The 19,823-nt window shown below is 40.4% G+C and overlaps 1 protein-coding gene across 2 annotated transcripts in view; it reads right to left on the reverse strand.

Moving 5' to 3' along the window:
• Dhx40 (DEAH-box helicase 40) overlaps positions 1 to 18,590 on the reverse strand; it is a 41,412-nt gene extending 22,822 nt beyond the window's left edge. The window contains exons 1-8 of one of the 2 annotated variants that reach the window (XM_059271433.1): positions 18,375 to 18,590; positions 17,433 to 17,600; positions 15,045 to 15,190; positions 12,842 to 12,961; positions 12,013 to 12,240; positions 11,525 to 11,591; positions 10,067 to 10,198; positions 2,801 to 2,900 (exon numbers count right to left, since the gene is read on the reverse strand). In XM_059271433.1, the coding sequence (XP_059127416.1) occupies positions 2,801 to 2,900; positions 10,067 to 10,198; positions 11,525 to 11,591; positions 12,013 to 12,240; positions 12,842 to 12,961; positions 15,045 to 15,190; positions 17,433 to 17,600; positions 18,375 to 18,486 (1,073 nt within the window). In that variant the 5' untranslated portion in view covers positions 18,487 to 18,590. Of the gene's footprint in view, positions 1 to 2,800; positions 2,901 to 10,066; positions 10,199 to 11,524; positions 11,592 to 12,012; positions 12,241 to 12,841; positions 12,962 to 15,044; positions 15,191 to 17,432; positions 17,601 to 17,930; positions 18,064 to 18,374 lie in introns of those variants that run through there. The other variant, XM_059271432.1, reaches the window with a different exon arrangement.
• Positions 18,591 to 19,823: the final 1,233 nt, after the last annotated feature.

The raw sequence follows: 19,823 nt of genomic DNA on the forward strand, positions 1-19,823 counted from the left end.
GTGGTGCACGCGTTTAATCCCTGCACTAGGGAAGCAGAGCTAGGCAGATCTCTGTGAGTTTGAGGCCAGCCTGGTCTATAGAGCGAGATCCAGGACAGGCATCAAACTACACAGAGAAACCCTGTCTCAAAAAAGAAAAAAAAAGGTTGAAAGTCAAGAATGGAATCATCATACATAGTTGATGACAAAGTAAAATCCTCACAAATTAATGGTGGTAAAGCTAATGAGGGAAACATTTTGGCCTTTCTTCAAAAAGCTAAAATAGGATTACCTTTTGATCTAGGTATTCCATTCCCAAGTACAGACCCAAAAGTGCTGAAACAAATATATAAACATTTGTAGATGAGTATTCATACCAGAAGTAGTAACAAAGGCCAAGAAAGTAAAAATCCACCAAATTGTTCACTAAAACTTAACAGACTAGGGACTAGAGAGATGGCTTCTTTTATAGAGGATCAGGGTTTGAATCCCAGCACTTACATGGTAGCTGCTCACAACCACCTGAAACGCCAGTAAAAGAGGATCTAACGACCTTCTGGCCTCCATGGACATTATATGTATCTGATGCACAGACATACAGACAAAACATTCACACACATAAAAACAAAATCATTGTTTAAAAACCCTAACAGATTCACAGCCAGCAAGATGGCTTAGTGGGTAAAGTACCTGCTTAAAGGACATGGGGCTTTATTTTGAATGACCAAATATTTTGGCACTAGATAAAGGTACTTATACAAAACTGTAAATGTACTAAATTTAAAATTTTTTCCATTTTTAAAGTTATTAAAACAGGGTTCACACTCAGCTCTGAACTGCTGTAACAGATTCAAAATCTAATTCTTTAGCATCCCATTTTAAGTCACTGTTGAGCAAATCCAGTAAAGAGTTAAGTTAGGAATAGCACCAAATCTATATTTTACTAAACATTCTGAAAACTGCTAGACCTTTGCTTGTATGGGAAAATACAATTACAGAAGTCAATATAACTCTACTGCTCTAACCCTTTAGAAAAATCACTATTTTTTCTTTTAAATTTTAAGTATCTGTATTTTATTTTTGACACAAGGTTTTATTATATGGCCAAGGCTGGCTCTGTAGACACTATGTAGCTGAAGCTGGCCTCAAACTCAATCTTCTGACCTCTGCTTCCTGAGTGCTGGAATTACAGATATACTACACTCCAACACACCTGGATAAGAAATTATTATTTTTGTTTTTTAAAGTTTGTTTTAATGCATATAGATGTTTTGCTTGTATGTATATATGTGCACCACATGAATGCACTGTCCACAGAAGCCAGAAGATGGCATCAGAAGCCCTGGAACTAGAGGTACATAAAGTTTTGAATAGCTATGTGGATGCTGGGAATTGAAACTAGGTCCCCTACAAGCACAGCAAGTATTCTTTTAAATCTCTCTTTTTCTGCGTGCACGCATGTGTGTTCATGCCTCTGTGTGTGTGTGTGTGTGTGTGTGTGTGTTTTGCCTGCATGCATTACTATATACTAGATTATGTGCCTGGGGCCTGCAGAGGCCAAAAAAGGGTTACCATGGAACTGGAGTTACAGGCAGTTCTGAGTTGCCATGTGGGGGTTGGGAACTGAACCCAGGTCCTCTGGAAGAACAGCATGTACATACGTTTAATTGCTGAGCTAACTATCCAGCCCATAACTGTTTGTTTTTTTAAGTAGAAGAAATGTAATTTCTCTTTACTCATTCACCCAGAAGAAATATAATTGAGTCTTAGAGACTGTGGTCTAGCCTTTGTGTGGCAGGCAGAGTAAGTGAAGGATATAAACACACTGGATAAAATATCAGAAAGGGATGTAGCTCAGAAGCATCAAAGAATTTCACATCAGTTATGATTCCAGAATTGAACTTTCCAGGTGATTCTCTACTAATTTCACTCAAAATCTGACTGCATTATTGATTACATCCAAAAGCAATAGGGACTTGTACCATAATTCAATTTCATAAGGAAGTGAGAGGAAACACTCCCTCCAGATAAAGATTACATGGACACAATTAATCAATTGGGCTGGAGATAGAAAGGCCTATCAAACCATGTAAGGCGTACATTAATAATGACCGCTAGGAAAACAGCTAGCTGAAACCTAGGAAGCACTATAAATAATCTTGTATTTAGGAAGAAAAGGCTCAAGTTAACAAATAATTAAAAAGATGACATAATTCAGAGTGTATTTCCTACTCCATTTCCCACTCAAAGCAATCAGTAATTATAAAATATGGAAGGTGAGCTAGATATGGTGGTGCATACCTTTAATCACAGCACCTGGGAGGCAAAGGCAGGCAAATCTCCTGAGTTTGAGGCCAGCCTGGTCTACATAGTGAGTGATACTCTTTAAAAAAAAAAAAAAAAAAAAACAGTGAGCATAAGTTAAGAACACTAAAGAGAGGCTGAAGAGATGACTCAACATCAGTTAGGAGCACTTGCTCTACAATCATGCGGACTGGCATCTGATCCTAGCACCCAGGTAACAAGCCAGGCATGGTCTTGGCATACCTGTAGCCCTAGCAGAATGGGCCAAAACAGAGAATTAATGGGGCTTGCTGCCTGCAAGCCTAGATGACAAACAGTATCTCTAGGTTCTGTGAAAAATGCTGCCTCAAAAAGAGTAAGGTAGAGAATGGCAAAGGAGGACACCCAATACCCTCGGGCCTCTGTGTGTATGCACATTCAAATAAAATTTAAGAAAAGAAAAACACTAAAAAATAGGTGAGAAAGGAGTTAGTAAAAAGCACAGGTATAAATAAGTAAGTTTTTAAAAAGGTTGTACCTGATCCCATCTATCGTCAAAGATGTTGCAGAAATATTGGTGGATATGACACATTTTCTAATTCCAGGTGGAGGTGGCAAAAATATTCTCCTCTGTTGATCTAAAATATAGAGGAAAAAAAATACTAGTTGAAAACATGCTCTTGTCAACACCAAGCTTTCAAAGACTCATTTCTTTTCATTAGAAGTTGTACTTTCATCACCTCTTCTTTCCTTCCTCTGTAGCTTGCTCTTTCTTTTCTTTCTTTCTCTTTCCTAAGTAGCCCTAGCTGTCCCGCTATCCTGACACTTGTTATACACCAGGCTCGCCTCCAACTCAGAGATCTGCTTGCCTCTGCCTCCTGAGTGCTGGAATTGAAGGTGTGTACCACTACACCCAGGTCATCACCTCATAAATAATCTAGAATATAAACTGTAATAACAAAAACTAAGACTATTTCTTAACGTTTCACTTTTAAGATTTTTAAATCCAGGCTGGAAAGATGTCTCAGAGCTTAAGAGAACTTACTGCTCTTGCAGTGGACCCAAGTTTGGATCCCAGCACCCATATCACTTGGTTCACAACTACCTTTAACTCCAATTCCAGAGGATTGGAAGCCCTCCTGCCTCCAAGGGCACCTGATCCACATACACAACCCCCCTACATACATGCAATTAAATAGAAATCTTTACAAACAGATTTTTAAACATATGGAATTGTATACTACTATTTACTACAAAAAGACCACCTATAGCAATGTCCTTCATTTAGGTCATAGCTCCATGTAAAGACATGTATAAAAGTATGGACTTAGCCGGGCGGTGGTGGTGCAGTTTTTTAATCCTAGCACTCGGGAGGCAGAGGCAGGCAGATCTCTGTGAGTTCCGAGGCCAGCCTGGGCTACAGAGTGAGTTCCAGGACAGGCTCCAAGCTACACAGAGAAACTCTTTCTCGAAAAGCCAAAAAAAAAAAAAAAAAAAAAAAGAAAAAGAAAAAAAAAGTATGGACTTATTAAAAAGTAAGGCTATGCACACATATTCAAATTTTCTGAAGCCAATCTCCAGATTCCAAACTAAGGATCTCTGTCATCCTTAAAGATATATCAGCTAGCAGGGCAGTGGTGCCTTTAATCCCAGCACTCGGGAGGCAGAGGCAGGTAGATCCCTTTGTGTTTAAGGCCAGCCTGGTCTACAGAACAAGTTCCAGGACAGCCAGGACTACACAGAGAAACCCTGTCTCCAAAAAAAAAAAAAAAAAAAAAGATTGATCAGCTAAATAGTTTTTACTTGTGGAGTGTGTCTGCCTACCTAACGACTACCTCTCCAAAAAAGTAAGGCCACACTCATTCCTAGTAGTGGAGGGTTAGCCCCAGTGCAATACATACTGAATAGTAGCTTGTGCCTCTGGTCTTAGAGTATAATACCAGCAATAAATATTTTCCCTATTACAGGCCGATATGTTTCTCTCATGAATATAAAATAAAGTCCAAGAGATGCTAATTTGATTTGGCAATTAAATTGCAAAGAAGAAAATAAACTTGTGAGCCATAAGGATATAAATCAATGTATACGAAGACAAGAAAGTTAGCCTAAAGAGAGAAAAGAACCAATTATTCATGAGTAGACAGAGTATTTCTATGTTCCTTCCTGCCCCTTTCCAGAAGTTAAGAGGCATGACTGTAAAATAAGGAAAAAGATGGATTTGGATCAACAGAAAACAGGGCACAAAACATTAGCAAGGACACAACAATATGGGGGAAGGTAGTTAAGTAAGGGGGGGAAAGGATAACTCTGAATACATCCTGATGTTCTGATAATTGATGGATTTGGAACAACAGAGTAAGCTGTCAGACACAGGAAGGCATCAGACAACAAATTCTTCAAACTGAGAGCTGAGAAATGACGGTAATGACAAGCAAGTTCTAGGATGTAAGAATTTGAAAGGGTAGCTGCGCTGGAGTAAAGGAAAAGATCAAGAAACTTCAAAGCAAAAGAGTTGAATGGATGGATCATCTATGTCAATGACATCCAAAAACAAGAACATGAGCAAAACTACTGGGACAAAAAGAGAAATTCTCTGTTTATTTTTTGTTTTTCGAGACAGTATTTCTCTGTGTAGTCCTGGCTGTCCTCAAACTTGCTCTGTAGGCCAGGCTGGCCTTGGACTTAGAGATCGGCCTGCCTCTGCATCCCAAGTGCTGGGATTAAAGGTGTGCACCACCACCTGCCAAGAAGAAAAGTTCTTAATTTCCATTTATACTTTTCATATTCCTTTTGACTTTTTATGTGTTTATTATTATTATAAATTGTGTAATAGTTTCATTAAGACACAACAATTCTAATTACCTTCAATCCCTAACTTAACTATGAAAAAGTCTGGTACACCTGAGGCCATGTAACCCAGCACCTGATAAGGGACTATAATAATCAGGGGGAAAAACTGGCAGAGGAAGAAACATGTTCCAAATCCTACCAAGAAATACAATCATTTTTAAAAGACCATTACTGAAATAATGCTTCTCTTACTGAAATAAAGCTTCTACCAAGATATGACATAAACTAAGGACAATGGAATTCTCTTCCCAGAATTCCCTGTCCAAATACTCTCCAAAAGAATCCAGAGCAGAAATATGCTTGTCCAGGCATACAATATGTGAATAAAAGGAATACAGTTTAATGTAGTAAACTTCAATGATGGCCAACCAAAGAAGGAAAGAGGAGGATGACTGTGGAATAGAAAAAAGAAATACAATATTTCCATGTTCAAACTCTGCCCACCCTGAGAAGTTATCCGGGTGCATCACAAAAAATGCCTTGAGCATTCTTACTAACAGCACATGAAAATCAACTTCCTGACATGAGAAGATCTTAAAAACATGACGGAACTAGAAAGAAACTACAAACACTTGAGAGACAGAGACTGTTCAACATGAGAATGACTTGTGTTAATGAACTAGAGAAGCCAACAAACGGGACATAAACTGCATTCAAAGAGAAACAAAGCACTGGATCCGGAGAAAGAGTGCATCAGATGTGTTCATCATGTGTGTGATTACATAACTAGACAAACTGCCAAAATCCAGTGAATCATAGCTTTAAAATAATACTGCATAACATTATTTATCATATATAAATTATATCTCAAAAAATTAATTTTAGGGGCTGGAGAGATGGTTCAGCAGTTAAGAGCAATGGCTGCTCTTTCAGAGGACCTGACTTCATTTCCCAGTACCCATGTGGCAGCTCACAACTGTCTGTAACTCCAGGATCCAACACCCTCACACAGACATACATGCAGGCAAAACACCAATGAAATAAAAATAAAATACAAACAATGAGAAAGAAAGTCGGGATCTCTGAGTTCAAGGCCATCTGGTCTACAGAGCAAGTTCCAGGACAGCCAGAGCTACATAGAGAAACCAAAAAGAAAAAAGGAAAGAAAAGAAAGTTAATTTTAAAAATAAGCAGAGGCCGGGCGGTGGTGGCGCACGCCTTTAATCCCAGCACTCGGGAGGCAGAGCCAGGCGGATCTCTGTGAGTTCGAGGCCAGCCTGGTCTCCAAAGCGAGTTCCAGGAAAGGCGCAAAGCTACACAGAGAAACCCTGTCTCGAAAAAACCAAAAAAAAAATAATAATAATAAAAAATAAAAAATAAAAATAAGCAGAGTAGGTGCGTGGTGGCACAAACCTTTAATCCCAGCACTTGGGAGGCAGAGGCAGGCGAATCTCTGTGAGTCTGAGACTAGTTTGATCTACACAGCAAGTTCTAGGCCATCAGGGCATCACAAGAAACCCCAAAATCCTGTCTAAAAAACCCCAATAATAATAATAATAATAATAATAATAATACACCAAATTCCAGATTTTACTATGAAAAAGCACACAAAAAATAGTATCCTAACAATGACTAGAGAGGTGGTTCAATGGTCAGAAGCACTTACTGCCCTTGTAGAGGACCAGAGTTCAATTCCCAGCACCCACATAGAGGTTTCACAACCATTCCTAACTCCCAGGGGAGCCAATGCCATCTTGGGACTTCCTCAGCACAAGACACACATGTAGTGCACTTACAAACATGCAGGCAAGATACCCATGTTCAGCAAAAAACAAAAAATATAGATGACTGAAAATTAACAAAGGAGCTGAAGAATGGAAAAATCAGATGAATAGGACCGATGGTAAATGTTGAATATATCCAAATAATACAAAATGACCTACCAGTCAGGTGTGGTGGCACACGCCTTTAATCCCAGCACTTGGAAGGCAGAGGCAAGCGGATCTCTTGAGTTCGAGGCCAGCCTGGTCTACAGTCTACATAGTGAGTTCCATGACAGCCAGAGCTATGTAGAGTAGTGACTGTATCTCAAAGAAAAATAAAACCAAACATAATCCCAAGCATAAGAATATATTTACAGAGCTGGCAAGATGGCTCAGGAAGTAAAAGTGCCATGTCAAGTTTCACCCCTGTGTCATACATAGTGGATGAAGAGAACCAATATCCACATGTTGTCTTCTGACCTACACACACACACACACACACACACACACACACACACACACACACACACAAAATGGCACACATATAAATAAGACAGTTTTTAAAAATTATAGATATATCAGGACAATGTATCTCAAAGTGTTAATGATGGTTATCATTTAGTTATATTGGTAGGATCTGAGTGATTTTTTTTTTTCCTGAGACAAGGTTTCTCTGTGTAGCTTTGGAGCCTGTCCTGGAACTCTCTCTGCAGCCCTAGCTGGCCTCGAACTCACAGAAATCCTCCTGGCTCTGCCTCCCATGTGCTGGGATTAACAGCGTATACCGGCCAGGCGGTGGTGGCGCACACCTTTAATCCCAGCACTCGGGAGGCAGAGCCAGGCGGATCTCTGTGAGTTCGAGGCCAGCCTGGACTACCAAGTGAGTTCCAGGAAAGGCGCAAAGCTACACAGAGAAACCCTGTCTCGAAAAACAAAACAAAACAAAACAAAACAAACAAACAAACAAACAAACAAAAAAAACAGCGTGTACCACCACTGCCCAGCAATCTGAGTGATTTTTAATATTCTGCTAGTATAAAACCTACTTATAAGGGCTGGATAGATTGTTCAGTGGTTAAGAATATGTGCTGCTCTTGCAGAGGAGTTGGGTTCAATTCTTACCACCTAAATGGTGTTTCACAACCATCCTTAAAACTCTAGTTCCAGAGGATCTAATGCTGTCTTCTGACTTCCATGGGCACCAGGTATACATATGGTGCACAAACCTACATGCAGGCAAAACACTCATACACCAATAAATAAATAAATAAGTAGAAATAAAAATAAATAAATAAAAAGTCAAACACCTAATTATAATCCCAAGAGGTCATCTCTAAACACATATATATGATCAACAATCAACGCTATACTGACTCACTAAGTCTGTATTTATATATACATGTGTATATATAAAAGAGTAATAATCAAAGAAGAGGTCATGAAGTTGAGAGGGAATGGAGGGACATGGAAAGCAATGAAGGGGAGAATGTGGAGTAAAAATTATGTAAATACAGTATTCATGTATGAAATTCTCAAAAACAGTAATACAACAATATTAAAACAAACTACTTATTGATTTGTAAGACAAAAGTTTTCCCTTTTGAGGAGATTCCACACACAGTAAGTTTTCTGTTTGTTTCTGAGACAGGATCTCACTGTGGCCCTTGCTGGCCTGGAGCTCTCTGTGTGACCAGGCTGGCTCACAGAGATCCTCTTGCCTTTGCCTCCTGAGTGCTGACATTAAAGGCGGGTGCCACCACTGAGCTATAGTTAAGCCACTGGTGTTACTCTCTGACAAAATGCACCTTTCCTTTCCTTCACATACTCTTGAAATACAAAGTATTCTTATATCCCCCTCCTGAATAACCAGTTATCAAATGTAGATTTACTCTACAATCTCAGGAACATCATGTGGCATCTATCTGTAAAATAAAAGTCTGAGTATACAAAAACACGTCTGTGGGCAGATATACATTTTCTTTAGAAGATAGGCAATTTACTACAGAATAAGACAAGTCACTCTCAAAGGTCAAAATAGGTGATACCAAAGGGACCATTGTGGAAGAAAAAGCTCTCACAAGTCAATGGTTGACAATGGCCAGAGACCACTGTGTGATCCTACATGTTAAGGCAGGCTTTATACTATTTTTCATGTGTAATTTCTCAGTGGGGAATAGCTATGGTTTGCCTAACTTATTTAAAGACATTTTTTTTGTTTGTTTCTTGTTTTGTTTTTCGAGACAGGGTCTTTCTATATAACCCTGGCTGTCACAGAACTCACTCTGTAGACCAGGCTAGCCAGCCTCAAACTCAGAGATCCGAGATCTGCCTGCCTCTGCCTCCTGAGTGCTAGGATTAAAAGTGTGTGCCACCACCACCCATCTATTTAAAGGAACTTGAGACCCCTTCTAACTCTCCCAAAAGGCTAAGCACTTTCAGTGATAAAATTTTTTTTCTTTTTTTTTTTTTACTTTTTTTTAAGATTTATTTATTTATTTATTATGTATACAGTGTTCTGCCTGCAGGCCAGAAGAGGGCGCCAGATCTCATTACAGATGGTTGTGAGCCACCATGTGGTTACTGGAAATTGAACTCAGGACCTCTGGAAGAACAGCCAGTGCTCTTAACCGCTGAGCCATCTCTCCAGCCCATAAAATTTTTCAATCCCATACAAGTATCTGTCATTTATGAAACAACAGGTATATTTCAATGGGTTCTGACTTTCCCACACACATGACAGGAGTAACTTGAACAAAGAAGTCAGTAACTCAGCTCCCTTGATTATAGTCCATCTGAGCTCTAGGACATGTTTGTTCTCTGAAATGTTCTGCTTATGTGCCAACTCTAACCCCGCAGGTACAACTGGAGTGATGTTGTCAATACAACAGCAATTGTGTTGTCCACTGCAATAAACCGCATGAAATTTTTTCACCCAAATACTGAAGATTTATATTTTTTTCTGTATATATACAGTAATTAATAAAAACATTTTAAAAGGGAGCTGGAGAGATGGCTCAGTGGTCAAGAGTTCTTGCTACTCTTTCAGGGGACCAGAGTCTGGTGCTCAGTACCCATATCAAGCAACACACACCTGCCTGTAATTACAGCTAAGATATACAATGTTCTCTGCTGGCTCAGCTGGCCCCCATAAGTATGTACTAACATACACAGAAACATATGAATAAAAAAACTGAATCGTTTTAAAAAGTCTATAAAAGCCTGTCATATTTTCTTTCCTAGTAAGGAATTACCTGTTGTCATAGACCCATAACATGGCAGTATCAGCAAGCCATCTAGTGTGGTGTCTTGTACATCATAATCGTAATCAACAGACTCAGCCATCTGAAAAAGCAGCTCACAGCTCTTCTCTATTTCAAACTGGCCTGGAATGAGATGGAAAAACTTCAGGAATTGAACTGCAAATTTTAAAGATCTTTTTAAAGTTCAGTTTAAAATTAGCTTAAGGTTATTCTAAATCACTTTTTTGATCATGTAAGATATGCCCAACCTCAACAAAAAAATTCAAGCAGAAGTATATTTCTAATTTCTAAAGGAGCAAAGTGTTTATCATCTTCAAGCCTTTCATGTTGTTAATACAGTTTCAGGAAGAGTGAATTACTCACACACAGGAGAAACTAGTACAGGAAATACTGAATTCAAGTACATTGCAAAAACTGGAACTTAGCCGGGCGGTGGTGGCGCACGCCTTTAATCCCAGCACTCGGGAGGCAGAGCCAGGCGGATCTCTGTGAGTTCGAGGCCAGCCTGAGCTACCAAGTGAGTTCCAGGAAAGGCGCAAAGCTACACAGAGAAACCCTGTCTCGAAAAACCAAAAAAAAAAAAACAAAAAAAACCTTGAACTTAACTTCCAAAAGCCGAAGAGACAGTTTTAAATGTCTCACTTCAACATTAGTACAAGGCAGAGTAAGCCATCAGCAATGAATTTACTTATTTCTGCTAGGACGCAACTAGTTAAAAAGTTATACTACTCTTGGATTTAACCCCCCAAAATCTGCTACAGACTTGTTCACAATGCATGGATTCCACACCTTATCAATACTGTGTTATCTCACCACTTCAAGAAATGACAGTTGGGATGTCTGAATAAAAGAATTATTCAGAACCAGGTTTATTTAGCCAAATTAGAGCTCTGTCTACAGTAACCCTCTCTCCCACTCCAAAAAAACACTTTCCAGAGTTAATTTCTTTCTATGAAAGGGTGGTGTAGCTCACGTGTATTTCCTCATGAGCCTGGCATTCTGTGTACCTGTTATCTAGCAGAAAAAAGGTAAGGCAACAGTTGAAAAACGAGCCCACATATCCTAGGAGAAGGAGCAGTCTCTCCACTCTGGTGTCATATTTCCTGCTTCCAAAAGGAGATATTAACCAGGCATAGTGATGTGTGCCTGCTCTGCCGGAATAGCCTGGGCAATATATAAAGAAAGACCTTGGCTCAAAAACCACAAAATCATTTTATTTACTTACTTATTTACTGAAGAATTGAGGGTTGTTTGTTGTTGTTCCTTTTTGTTTTTTAACAGGGGCTTATCACATAGCTGAGGCTAGTCTTGAACTATATAGCCTGATCTATCTTTGAACTTGCAGCAATCATCCTGCCTCAGTCTCCAGAATCCTGAAGTTAGCAGCATGCACCACTATACCAGGCTTACAAATTATAGATATTATTAAACCTAGTAGAGAATGCTCACCAGTCAGAAAAACTAAGATGTCTCCAGCCATTTCATTCAAATGAATATCCATGGTCACTTTCACAATCTAAAGAAAAAAGCAGAAACCACAATAATTATATTTTGGTATAAAACACTCATTCCTCCACTACCATATCCTCTTGCTCCACCAAACAAACAAACAAACAAACAAATATTGAATCAGGCTCCCCAAAAGTCCTAGCATTCATGAAGGCTAGATGGCTCAGTAAGTAAGGTGCTTACCACATGAGCTTGATGACCTTTGTTTAATTTCTAGAACTGACACAAAGATAGATGGAGACAATAAACTCTACATGGAACTGTCATCTGAGCACTCTATGCATGCCATGGCATATGTGAACACCCCCCTAACATATCATACACACACAATAATAAATGAAATTTGTAAAAATAACAAAATAAATTACCAAATTACCCAAGTAAATAAAATCACACACACAAGACACAAAAAGATTTCTAAGTAATACCGCTTGAATATATGCAGTATTTTCTCTGTCTCGTGGGCCAATCAAATTGCAGAATTTCTCTCTGACTGGATAGAGCCTTCCAGGTATATCAAATATGGGGCAATTTCCAAAGAACGCAGAGAGCTTGGCTAGCTCCATAGTTGCTGACATCACCACCACCTTTAAATGCTCCTTCCTGTTAGGAGACTTATCCTGAAACAGCTTCTTCAGTAAACCAAATAAGATATCCTGAAAGGAAAATCTAGTAAGTCACAAATGCTAACATTTTATTATTTATTATTACTGTTCATTTTTATTTATTTATTTTTGAAATCAGGTCTCACTGTGTAGCTGTGGTTGTCTTAGAACTCACTAAGTAAAGCAGGCTGGCCTTCAACTCACAGAAATCTGCCTGCCTGTACCTCCTGAGTATGAGAATACTAAGAGTGCTGGGCTTAAAGGAGTGCACCATTTGCCCATTTTTATGTGGTGTTGAGAATCATGCCCAGGGCTTGTACATGCTAGGCAGGCACTCTATCAACTGAAATGCATCCCTAGCCCATCTAACTTATTTCATTTTTTGTTTGTTGAGAAAAGGTCTCACTGTGTAGCATGGGCTGGCCTGGAACTCTTTTGTAGACTGCGCTGGCTTCAAACTCTTAAGAGATCTGCTTACCTCTACCTTCTGACTTCTGGGATTAAAGGCATATACTATCATGCCCAGCCATAACCAAGGAATTTCTATTTCAATAGATTAAAATGTAAGAGGAGGCAATTCTCAATACAGTAAAAAGTGACCCCAAACAAATGAACTTCTTGTTAATTATATAAAAAAAATTGAAATACTCACTGTAGTTAAAGTTCTTTCATGGGCTTCATCCAAAATAATGACACTGAATTTGTTAAGATTTGGATCGCCCAAAATATGTTTGAGTAAACATCCATCAGTCATGTATTTGATTGCTGTCTCCTGATGTTTGAAAGCAGAGTACATCAACTTGTAGCATCACAAAGCTTCGCTAAGAGTCAACTAATTCTCCACCCCCAAATGCACAGATCAAACTACCAAGGTCTACATTAACAGGAACATAAAACTAACAAGGATGGTTAACTATAACCATGTCACCTATATAACAGGAACTAAAAGAGTGTCCTGTGATAAAGCAAGTCACCAATAAGAAGCTACAAAGAGGTCTGTGGAATGTGGCAAGATAAACACTTACAGACAAGATATGGGGGCTACTTCAGGAGCAGTGCACGCATTCTCTAGCATGCACAAGGTCCTAGGTTCTATCCCCAGCATGGCAAACAAACTAAAAACACTTTGCTGACTTGGTTAAATCATCAAGTTTTCCTTTGACTTCAAGAATACTGAGACACAGCACTGGATTTGCTGGCTAGTTTTTGTCAGCTTGATATAAACTATAGTCACCTGAGAAGAGGGAACCTCAACTGAGACACTGTCTCCAAAGATTAGCCTCCAGGAATGTCTACAGGGCATTTTCTTAATGATTGATGTGGACAGTACTATCCTTGGACAGATGGTCCTAGGAGGCTGTATGAGAAAGCAAACTGAGCAAGCCATGGAAAGCAAGCCAGTCAACAGCACTCCATGGCCTCTACTTCTATTCCTGCATCTAGGTTCCTGCCTTGGTTTCACTTAATGATGGTCTGTAACCTGTAAGCCAAATGAACTCTTTCCTCCCCAAATCAGTTTTGGTTGGTATTTTATCACCGTAATAAAAACAAAACTAATACACTGGATAGACTCTGAAAACAGCTAAGTGTGATAAGAGGCACAAAGTAAAACTACTGCATTATTCCACTTAGATACTTTGACTAGGCATGTTCATAGAGAGATTAGAGCTACAAGGACTGAATACAGTTTCTGTTTGAGATTATAAGAAAGTTCTGAAAATAGCAGTGATAATTAAACAACACTGTAAACTGTGACTGTATCCGATGCTACCGAACTATACATGTAAAATGGTTAAAATGATAACATTTGTCTTATGTACATTTTATTACTCCAACAGAACAGTTTAAATATGAATGCAACCAACACCAGATTTGAAGAGATGAACCAGGGGTTAAGAGCATTTGCTGTTCTTGCAGAGGACCCTATTTTGGTTCCCTGTACCCACATGGCAATTCATAACCACCTATTAACTCCAATTCCAGGAAATCCAATGCTCTCTTCTGGCCTTCTCAGGTATCAGGCATGCATGTGGCACAAAAACACCCACACACATAAAGTAGATTTTTTTAAGTAATAATTTTTTTAAAATGCAACCAACACATCAAGGAACTTATGATCCAAAAAAAAAAAAAAGAGTATCTTAAGGAAAATAAACATTACCATCATTTGATAACGGATAAACTAGTTGAGGAAGGAGAAAATAGAGTATTAGGTGCCTAAGAGATAAAGCCTTAACAATATGCAACAAAAATTAATTCTAGGAGCTGAAGAAATGCCTTAGTGGTTAAGAACACTGGCTGCTTTTTTTCAGAGGAGTGGGATTCAGTTCCCAGCACCCATAAGGTAGATCCCATAGGTAATTCTCATTCCAGACATCTGGCATCCGCTTCTGGACTCCTCAGACACCAGGCATGTACATGGTGCACATACACCATACAGGCAGACAAACACTTACATTCATAAAAAGTAAAAAGCAAAACTTATTCTTTGTGGATTCTGAGGATTGAATTCAGGTCTCATGCTTGTAGGGCAAGTTCTTTACCAACTGAGCTATCTTCCCAGACCATATCTCACCTCACCCCAACCCCACTCCCTTAAGAATCATTTATTTATTTATTTGAAGGAGCTAGATTTTTATGAAGGAGCTAGCCTACTTTGGGAATTCCAGGGCAGTGAGAAACCTTGTGTTGAAGACAAACAACAAAACAGACACATGGCACTTGAGGGACAACACTCAAAGTTATCCTCTGACCTCCACACATCTGTACATACACAAGATCACAAAGGGACAAACGTAAGGGCTAGGGATCTAAGTTTACAGTACTTTAAATGGGTACCAGTGAAACATCTGTACCTTGGAGCTGCAGTCATCAAAACGAACTTGGTATCCTACTTTAGATCCCAAAGTGCATTTCATCTCTTCAGCAACCCTCTGAGCAACTGATATGGCAGCTACTTTTCGTGGCTGAGTCACACCAATCATACCATGTTGTGAAAATCCTACCAAAACCAGAAACAGAAACACATACAATTAGTTAGCAATGGTTTCCTCCTAGGAACTAAAATTAAAATTGTTCCTGGTCAATTAATACAACTAGTATGAATGTTTCCAAAAGAAAATCCTCCAAATTAGCAACATAAGGTAGTACACTTGCAAATATACTACAAAGAAATGTAACTATTAATTTAAAATAGAAATGCACATCCAGGGACCAGAAAGACGGTTCAGCAGGTAAACACACTTACCTGATGACCTGAGTTCCATCCCAGATCCCACAGCAGCAGGAGAGCACTGACTCCCTAAAGTCATCCTGTGACCTCCACATGCACATTGTTACACATGTGTCTATACACAACTGATAGCATATCAAAGGAAATTACTTAAAAAAATACACATCCACAGCCATTCTAAAAGTAAAAACGCTAATTAGGTTTCAGGTTTTTATTTTTCAGTTTTTAAAAACATTTGAAGAATAAGCCAAGGACTCTGTAGGTTTGTTTGTTCATTTGCTTTACTTTTTGACAAGATCTCATTATGCTGTCATAGCGGCCTCACACTCCTAAGCTCTACCGATCTTCTTGACCCCACCTCCCAAGCAGCTGGTACTATAGGCGTAAACACTGCACCTGGCGTAAGAACTGTAAAACTGAAATCCAAGAACCTTCACACACTTCCTAAACTTTTCTATGCCACAGAAGGAAAAGTGGATTTAAATATACCACCCTTCCATAAATCTCTGTAGGTATTTTAACCATTTTAATATCTATGAAAATGGAGATGCAACGTATAGCGGGCAGGACTTTTTTCTTAATAACATGTAAAATAATGGTATACCTTAGCAGATGTCAAACTAGGCTTGATGCGGCAGATTAGGTTAATATAAGGGCCAGGCATGATGGAGGCCAGCATGAACAGCATATGGAGGCCATTCTCAAAAAAAAAATTAAGTTTTAAAAGCTTTGTTTTTATGTATAGTATGTGTATATTTCTGTGTTTGAATGTGCACATTCAGGTCCCCAGGAGCCCAGAAGAGGCTGTCACATACCCCAGAGATAAGAGTTACAGGCGGTTGTGAGCTGCCCAATGTGGGTGCTGGGAACACAAGTCTGGTCCTCTAAAAAAAGCAGCTGAGCCATCTCTCCAGCCCCCCAAAATTAATTTTTATTTTAATATCAGTTATATCCAAAATTATTTTGCTCCTTTCCAACCTTATGACAGAGAATGTTGTCATAATGGCAAGACACTTTATTGGTAATTTGTTAGCTTGATGCTGATAGGATCTGAGAATATTAACCTGATAAAGCTCTGGAGGAAGAATTAAAAAAAAAAAAAAGAAGTCAGCAACAGAGATCAACTATCTTTTCCCTTCCCAATTGTTTCAGTTCTCACTGGCTAACAAGATAACTTTATTCTAAGAAGAAAATTAGCATCTACCTGCTATCCTTTTTTTTTTCTTCCTCACCATATAACCATAGCTGGCCTGGAACTCACTATGTAAACTACGTCAGCCTCAAAATTCAGAGATGCCCCTGCCTCTAACAAGTGCTGGGATCAAAAGTGTGTATTACCACACCCAGCCTTCTTCTATTATTACATGTTGTTTGTTTTTTACTTTTTGGGGGGCCCGCCACTCAGCTCTCAAATAAATCACACACAGAGGTTTATTCTTACTTAGGAACGCTGAGTCTTGGCTTAGTGTCTAGCCAGCTTTCCTTAACGTATCCTGTCTACCTTTTTGCCTCTGGGCTTTTCTGGTTCTCTTACTTCTGTAAGTCTTACTCTTACTCCATGGCTCGCTGTGTAGCTTGGTGGCTGGCCCCTGGAGTCCTCCTCCTCCTCCTCTGGCTGCTAGATCTCTCCATTCTCATATTTCTCCCTCTATATATTTTCTCTGCCTGTCAGCCCTGCCTATCCTTTCTCCTGCCTTGCTATTGGCCATTCAGTTCTTTATTAGACCATCAGGTGTTCTACACAGGTACAGTAACACAGCTTCAGAGTTAAAAAAAAAAAAATGCAGCATAAACAAAAGTAACACACCTTAAAATATTGTACTATAATTATAGTAATTAAAAATGAAAAAAAAAAGTCACCAACAATTCCTGGGCCTGAAATAAGGAGGAGGGGGAAATGGGGAAGTAAAGCCAAAATGGGCATTTATACACTAATGCAGTTTTACTAGACCTTAAAGAAGTTTTCTTTTGTTTCTTTCCTACTTCCAGTTTTATCTAAGAATAAAATTACCTGCTTCATAAAGGTATTTAGGGAGTTGAGTTGTTTTACCACTTCCTGTATTTCCAGTAACAATGAGGAACGAATTGTCCCTCACAGCTTGAATGAGCTTTTTTCTTTGTTTTTGAATAGGAAAAGTTGGAGTTGTTCCTCCCTCCTGCGATGTGCATCCTTTCTCTTCTGTAGCAACACAAAAAACAATTGTGCAATTAAAGTTCTGTAAAGATTCCTGACAACGTCTCAGGACTGAAAGAAGAAAAGCAAAGGAAACACACAACTGGAAAGATCAATTCATGACTTTTCAGTTAAGTCACCAATGTACAAATCACAAGTGAAAGTTTATAAACTCAGAGTAACTTTTTGGTAAAAACCAAACTTGGCAAAGTCAGTCTAGCACTAGGCAACATATCTGCATGCATACCTACAGAGAAGGACAAAACTCAGTTTTATTAGACAATAGACCAAAAACCTGAACACAGCGCAACAACTCTCAGAAGGATAAGAAGCCACCTGTATTTGCTTCTGATTCACGGTTCAAGTTAGGTCCCTGTTCAGAGTGACTGATATCCCAGAAGGCCAAGTGGTGGGTAACCATGGAAACTGGCTCCTGGAAACGGGCTCCCTTCATACCGTACCCAAAGGCAGGCTGGCGGCCCGGCGAAGGGGAGGGGGATGAACGGGTAGAGAACAAAGGCTTTATGAGGCTGTGGAAGGGCAGAAGGCGTTTGGGCGTCCGGGTCCACTTTCTTACCCCGCGGCGAGGTCTTCGCCCAACTTGAGTTTGGGACCGCCCCCCTCTAAGCCGAAGTGCTCATTGGACGCAAAGTTCGCCTTCAGGCTTGAAAGACCAAGAGGACGTCTGAGCCCGCTCCCCATCTCCTCTGCCACCCAGAAATGTACTTTTCGCCCCGCAAACAACTCCCGCCAGCTGCCACGGCGTCCCGCGGACCGCACCTCTGTCAGCGATGCGAACAGCTGACGGCCGCTCTTCCTGGAGCTCTCTCGGCCGTTCGCCCTCCTCCTGCCGCCTTGGCGCCCTGCCCGCGACGGCGGGAAACCGGGACATAGACCCGGTCCGGAGAGGAGGCGAGCACGTCCACCGAGCCGAGGAGATGGGAGGGGACAGGCGAGGGCGCGCCCTGATGACGTACGAGTGTTTACTTCCGCGCGTGCGACTGGCAGCTCGGGGAGGAGGAGCGGCTCGATGACGTGGCGGCGGCCGCTTGGACGCCCCGAAGCCCCACCCCCGGGGCCGTCCCGCCCACTGCCACGTGCCAGCGCCTGAGCCGCGAAGCCACGCCGGAACGCGTGAGGGCTGGGTGACTCTTTCCTTCTCCTTCTTAATTCTAGGGTGAAATAAGGCAGGGCGACACCTCTCTAGGTGCCACACCGTCACCACAGTCTCCTCTATCTGCACATACACCATTTGAAATGACCCTTTCCCAGGAGCTGCCGCCACCCTACACTGTGACCTTGGGCAACTCTCCACCCTGTCTCCCTGTCAAGACACATAGTTACTGAGTTTCCATCCAACTTCTAGTTCTGTAGTTTTCAAAACTTAGATTCTCGTGCTGTTTCACTTCCTTCAGGGAACTCTGCATTTACATGTATTTGCATGTTTTCCATACCCTCCAAGTCGCCGCGAAGGCCAAGAAGAGCCAGACTTTAAGAACACTATCATTCATTGTACACCCAGCAGGTAGCGGTGACTCAAGGTGGGCAATCAAGATTTGGTGAGGATAGATGAATAAATAACGTCTGTCTTAGAAATAAGCTGATTTTTAATGGAAGTGTATTCCTTAGGAAACAGAACTGCTGAAAATTCTACAGATACACAATGTCTGAGGTGTGTGTGTGTGTGTGTGTGTGTGTGTGTGTGTGTGTTTAAGAAAAGGAACTTTGGGGACTTGGTGTATAGTTCAGTGGTAGAGAGCTTACCTTACCTACTGTATGGGAGGCCTCGCTGTTCAATCCCCAGTACCATGCACACACTTTACAAAGCTGAGTTTGGTGGTTTGCACCCATGGCCCCAGCACTTGGGAGGCTGAGGCACCAGAATTGCTGAGTTCCAGGCCACCATTAGGGTACAGAATGAGACCCTGTCCCAGAGAAGGTGGATGTGGATGAATGGGAGAGGGAGAAAAAAGGGAAGGGGAGGGGAGAGGAAGAAAGGTGAAGGGAAGAAAAGGAAGGAGAGATGGTCTTGGACCAGTCCTTCAGTTAAAATACCTGCTGATTCTCTAAGTAGAGCCAATTGTAACAAAATGTGAAGAAAACTGCCTCTGACGTGTAAAAAACAAAACAAAACAAGATCGCCATGTAGCCCAAGCTAACCTGATCTTCCTGCCTCAGCTACCCAATTGCTGTGATTACACGTAAATGTCATCATGTCTGTCTGCTTCT

This window comes from Peromyscus eremicus, chromosome 8a, assembly GCF_949786415.1.
Source record: "Peromyscus eremicus chromosome 8a, PerEre_H2_v1, whole genome shotgun sequence".
Taxonomy (NCBI): domain Eukaryota; kingdom Metazoa; phylum Chordata; class Mammalia; order Rodentia; family Cricetidae; genus Peromyscus; species Peromyscus eremicus.